Source organism: Agrilus planipennis, unplaced genomic scaffold (assembly GCF_000699045.2).
Source record: "Agrilus planipennis isolate EAB-ADULT unplaced genomic scaffold, Apla_2.0 scaffold72, whole genome shotgun sequence".
In the NCBI taxonomy this organism is placed as follows: domain Eukaryota; kingdom Metazoa; phylum Arthropoda; class Insecta; order Coleoptera; family Buprestidae; genus Agrilus; species Agrilus planipennis.
The window spans coordinates 736,811-742,971 of record NW_020439081.1 but is presented as its reverse complement, the minus strand read 5'-3'; the positions used below and the strand labels follow the sequence as shown (position 1 = coordinate 742,971).

Genomic DNA, 6,161 nt, shown 5'->3' with positions numbered 1-6,161 from the left:
ATCCATGTGGGCATACTGTTTAATATAAAGTTTAAAATCGGCTGGAAATTGTTAATTAACGATATATGGGAACAATTAGGAATTTGCTTCTTAGCTTCAATACTACAATTAAGTATTTTATGGAAATTTTTGATAATTTAACTTTCGCATACTCAATCCAAATTTCGAATGGAGACAAAAATAAGATTGTCTCAAGGAACTAATGCACAAATTAAAAATAAATCGTGATCACTTACCTCTTCGGCAACATCAGAACATCCAGTCAAAATTTTGATAAGGAACACCAACAAGAAGACGCTTAAATTTGAGTAAGAATAAACGGTGAGGGTTGCATCCCACGCAGTTCTTTTCTCTCTTCCCCCAAATAGTAACTGGTAGCTGCCGAACAATGCAAATAAATTTCCGAGCAGTGTCTGAGTAACGAGGGTAAAAAAGAATATCATGTACGCTTGATTAATTTCTTGTGCCGCATCGTTTAATTTATAATGGATCACTGGTACAATTTCAGCCAAGATGGTTTTGTTACACCACGGAATTTCTTTAAAGACCATTTTTGTCTGAAAATTTGTGACCATGGCGTTCAGAAACTTCGACTGCTCTTTTATCAGCCGTAGATAAACCAGAAGCTGCCCGATGGTAGCGTACAGGAGCAATGTTGTAAGCGTTTCACAGAAATTACTCATGAAGTCATGGATGCATAGAAGCGAAGTTAGCACACATGCCATCAGTCCGAACACAATTACTTTTATACAATATTTGTAGGTTTTCGAATACATACTTTTCCTTATTCCAAACGGTTTTAGAATTTCATCCACTTCGGAAATGCATTTGAATGCTCTTATGATACGTTGTCGTTGTATTATGCCAGTCAGTAAGACCAGTATGCCCAAAAATCGATTCATAGGCACATCGACGAAGGTCCACAGTATCGATCCTAATTTGGAATCGGTGATATGGGCATGAGTTTCAAAAATTATGGGCAGACAGGTAATTCCATACGCAATCAGTACTATTAAACCGTAGACTATTCGCCATTTGCTCGATTCTGGTATAGCTGTTCCATCTTTTGGTAGATATAATGGACAAACTCCGAATATTTGTCCCAGCCTCAGTGCAAGGCCCACAACATCTTTCAAATATGTTTTATTATTTTGTATCATTGTTTCATCCCTCAACATTCAACGCCAACAGAAATGACTAAACTAGGAGGCGACAGTTGACTTTTCGGGTTTTGTATGTATTGTTATCGTTTTCAGAATCATACGCGTGTTGTTTTAGATGTAAAAGTATATAAAATCGACACAAAAAAAAACTAGATGATCTTAAGATAATCAGATATCGAAATTATTGGCGTATGTTAGTTTCTCACACTTGTTTTTTATTCACAAATGGTTTGTTGTTGAACTTGAAGTTTTCAGAAGATCTCTGATAACAATATTATAGTTTTCCAACACAACATTTAATCATTACCCTTTATGTTTTGTACATTTTATATGTGATCTGACCAATTTCTCTTCATATTTTTATTCTGTTCGGTAGGTATTTTTCAAAATCGTACAGTTAGTTCAAATTATTTATTACAAACTTTTACCCGAGGCTTCGCTCGCATTGATGTCCTAAATGCGCGTTAAAGATCATAAAAAATACAATATATTGATAAATTGAGCAGAATCATTAGGAGGTTTCTAATTTTCTAGTCAAAATATACACTTTGCGATACTAGAAATTTTAGTGGCCCTCGGATACAAAAAAAAATATTTTTCCGGATAAAAGGTACCCTATGTCCTTTTCCGCATCCCTGACAATGTGTTTACAAAAATTGATGATAATCGATTCAGTAGTTAAAGCGTGAAATAGTAACATTCGCATTTATAATATCAGGTAGAATTTCAACGTGTTTATTATCAGTGTCTTCAACAAAAAAATACACGATTTGGTTGATTTAACTAATTTGAATGAATGAAAGTTGATTATCATAACAGTAATTTCTAGTTATATTTACAACAAAGACTTCAAATCTTATATCTATAATAATATTTTAATTTAAAACCGAGGGTGTTTAAAAATATTTCAAAATTAATTATCTAAAAGTTACAAAACTTTTTTAATGAGTTCAATACCTACATTCAGTTGCTTTAGAATACATTTTTTTTATATATTTGAAGTATCCTTTCGGCTTCACGAAATCCGGTCTCAGTAGCACCATGCACTGTTGAATAGTGATAACGATTCATAGCCTCTCCAGCAAACAAGACAACGGGTTCGTTTGTAACAGGGTGAATTAATGGTTCAGATAAGTCACCACGACTTATTTTATTTTTACGCATTTTAACGGAATCGTAAGAATATGTTCCTCGAAAATGTGGATATGACAGCCATTTCGTACTAAAATACAATAAATTGTTATCTGCGTACAGTCAAAAATCTGTTGTAACGGCATCGAAGGGACCGCTAATATTTGATTGTAATAACCGGTAATGTTTTTAAGGTACAAATTCGTCTACGAAAAAGTCCATAAATGAACCGAACGAAGAGATACATGAAACCTGTCTTTGGTTTTACTGTATGTATGTTTTGTTTAAGGAATTACAATAGAAAAAAATAAAAATATGTTTTTAAAGGCGATGTTGTAAAAAGCGGTATTCATTACAAGGGAAGTCATGTAGCATTCAGCTGGGACCTATGGTTTTGGTCGATATAACCAATATGTTAATTTTTTTAATTGAATTAATAAATTGAAACTTTACATAAACCCCGAAATACATTCTAAGACTTCACAAACATTTCACATCAGGGTAATTTAAAATTACCATATTCTATCTACTGATTTAGATTTGTATTTTAAGGTTTGTCTGAAAGGCGTTAGTTATACTTAGGGTTAAAAAATTGACCATAAAATTTCCGCTATCACATCTATGAACGAAATTCTGATATTACTTACCGTAAAATCTTTGAAGGTTTCGTCACATTTCTATATTTTGGCTTTAAAAATAAATCTGAAACGTATTTAATTCCTGATAAGACTTCACCGTCGGTAAGATTTTCAATTTTAGGTACATCTTGGCCGGCAATCCACAGACACACAACGTTTTCATTTCCTTTTATTGTTATTAAAGATAAGATATTTAAATACCATCGAAGACCCTCCTAAATATTTTTAGATTTAGAAGACAATATGACAATATTTAATCACCCCCGAAGGTTGTGGGGGTGGGTGGGATCGAAAGAGGAGGTCTCCCACACAAAAAGTTTGTGACGGTCTTACCCCCATAAAAAGTTATGGGGGATATATGGTGGTGGGGGTAGGGGGGATCGAAAGAGGGTGGTTACCTGAGTAAAACCCCATAAAAAATTTGCGGCGGTCTTACAGCCTTAAAAAGTTATGGGGGTTGAAAGTTGACAATTTTCATACACTATAATTCAAATAAAATTCAATAAAAAGATTATTTTCAAGCGGGTGGGAGTGAGGGATCGAAAGAGGGTGGTCACTTGAACAAAACTCGATAACCTAACCTACCCTATTGATAAAGATATTTAAATAATGTTCTCTTTCTCAATATTTTTCATTNGAAGACCCTCCTAAATATTTAGATTTAGAAGACAACATGACAATATTTAATCGCCCCCGAAGGTTGTGGGGGTGGGTGGGATCGAAAGAGGAGGTCTCCCCCACAAAAAGTTCGTGACAGTCTCAACTCATAAAAAGTTAAGGGAGTTATATGGTGGTGGGGGTAGGGGTGGTCGAAAGAGGGTGGTTACCTGAGTAAAAACCCATAAAAAATTTGCGGCGGTCTTATCCCCTTAAAAAGTTATGGGGGTTGAAAGACAATTTTCATACACTATAATTCAAATAAAATTCAATAAAAAGATTATTTTCAAGAGGGTGGGAGTGAGGGATCGAAAGAGGGTGGTCACTTGAACAAAACTCGATAACCTAACCTACCCTATTGATAAAGATATTTAAATAATGTTCTCTTTCTCAATATTTTTATGTATTAGTTTGGCATATTTATTAACTTTGAACCCCTATAACTTTTTATGGGGACGAGACCGTCACGAACTTTTTACGGTACAGTGGTGGTGGGGACCTCCTCTTTCAATACCCCTCCACCCCAAGTTTATACAAAGATATTTACTAATGAACGAAATAAATATCGGAGTGGTTTTGAATAAATCTTTCAGTTATTGTGGTAGATTGGGATAAATTTGATAGACTTATTTTGGGAATTTTCTTGGAGTAATAAATTATAAGATTAAATGGTGATTCTTACATGTTTTAAACGTTCTCTTTCTTCTTCAGACCAAACAAAACTCAAAGAACCCAAATTTTCCGGCCACCACTTTTCTTCATACAAAAGATATATTTTCATAACAGCTCCGAAACCGATGTCATCAATCGCTTTAATTTTTTCATTTGGTAATTTTGGAGTAAACATAGTGCTACCATTTTCTTTCAAAACACCAAGAGACACCGTTACAATAACGTGATTCGCGTAATACACTTCTCCATTTGAACATTTCACCTCGGATTTCGATGAATTTGGTTGAAAACTGTTTTGCCAATTTATATTTGTAACTTCTTTGTTTAATAAAATTTTATCATCGATGGGAAGACTCTCGTTCGGATTGGGATACTTTTTCATTAATATATCCAAAAATATTTTGTATCCTTTCCCATTCCATTGTAGGGATTGATCTCCCTCGCATATTTGGTATTCGCTTTGCGTTGAAATGTCAGACACGTCAAAACTACTTTCCAGAGAACATATTGCACCGAGGTATAAGTTTGTAGCGTCTTTTGCATATTGTAGAATCTCCGGTTTGTCAGAATACAATTCATTAATACTGTTATTGTATCTACAAACGAAGGATTGAATTAAATGAAATCCACTGTAACCAATTTTGTTTGTTTGTCTGCTACCATTTCACACCTTAACTACTCCACCAATTGTAATGAAATTTTGTGCATACATTGTCAAGGGTACAATAAAGGACATAGGGTATCTTTTATTCAGAAAACAAATACTGTTCCCGAGGGACAGAAAAATTAGCTTCATATGGTCGTCGATGATCTTCAACGCAAGCGAAACCCCGTGTAAAACCTAGTTTTGTAATAAATATTAATAATGGTATATATATTTATGAAGTTCTTTCATCAAAACTTAAGAAAAATAAGAATCGTTTGAAATTTTGTAGATTCTACCCGTTTTCTTTCATCGTAATTTTTCTGAAAAGTTACTGTCAGGCAAAGCTAGTAATAGTATGTTACTAAATACTTAAAGAACAACATCTATTTTGCTTACAAACCTTTTGACGAAATAGTCGTGAAGAGAAGCTGCGTTTGGGTCTTCTTCCATATTTTCGTAAATTGACTCAAATAATCTGTTTACGGTATCACTGGTATTTTTGTCTACAGAGAATTTTGTATACAGATGGGTGATTGAATTAACATCATCGACTTTTAAAACATCCAGGTCCTTTACAATTTCGTAAACAATGTTGTCCTTTTGTCCATGACACCATTGGGCTCCTAAATCCACAAGTCCATTACCGAACGGAACGGTAAATATTCTTCCACCAATTCTGTTTTCTGCTTCCAAGATTATAAAATCTGTGAAATTGTTTTCTAAAAGCTTCGTAGCCGCGGCTATTCCAGATGATCCTGCGCCTACTATTATTACCGAATGTTGATCAGTGGCTTTACAATAATGTACGAGAAATAATGCACAGGCTGTGGCAAATCTAATAAATGCTTTCATGTCTCTTCCGTTAGTAAATGATTGGTGAGACATACCTTCAATTGTTTGTAATTGAATATGAATTGATCCAACACACAAAGTCGATGTTTTAATAGATACTTGCAATAAAATTGCCTTGACTTCACAGATACAAATAGGGTTATCGGAATTGTTGATACCCCAATAAATGGGTTGGTAAATTATATTTAGTAGTATTGAGATTTCCTTAAAAATTATGTAAATATTATTGTTACGTTTCACTATTTTTTGATAAACAAATTATGTAACTTTCTTTTTAAAAGCTAAAAAGCTCGTTTATTTAGCCAAGTTATCATCAACTCTTTTCTGTTGTTGTTTAAAGTTTATTGTCAGTAACGAAATCTGCACATTTCTACGTAGTTAATAATATGTACAATATATATA

General features: G+C 33.8%; 1 protein-coding gene across 1 annotated transcript; it reads right to left on the bottom strand.

Annotated features, from left to right (window-relative positions):
* Positions 1–2,080: 2,080 nt before the first annotated feature.
* Positions 2,081–6,136, bottom strand: LOC112905272 (spermine oxidase-like). Its single transcript, XM_025977379.1, has 4 exons — positions 5,308–6,136; positions 4,272–4,857; positions 2,942–3,147; positions 2,081–2,385 (listed from the first exon to the last, which is right to left on the bottom strand). Exons 1-4 carry the CDS (start codon positions 5,790–5,792, stop codon positions 2,136–2,138), a joined length of 1,527 nt encoding a protein of 508 aa, XP_025833164.1. The 5' UTR covers positions 5,793–6,136; the 3' UTR covers positions 2,081–2,135.
* Positions 6,137–6,161: the final 25 nt, after the last annotated feature.

Excerpts from the sequence above, each read along its gene's own strand:
- LOC112905272 (XM_025977379.1), bottom strand. The coding sequence starts at position 5,792 with ATGTCTCACCAATCATTTACTAACGGAAGAGACATGAAAGCATTTATT. Across the intron at positions 4,858-5,307 it reads CACGACTATTTCGTCAAAAG|ATACAATAACAGTATTAATG; the intron begins GTTTGTAAGCAA and ends CTTCGTTTGTAG. Across the intron at positions 2,386-2,941 it reads AAACCTTCAAAGATTTTACG|TACGAAATGGCTGTCATATC; the intron begins GTAAGTAATATC and ends ATTGTATTTTAG.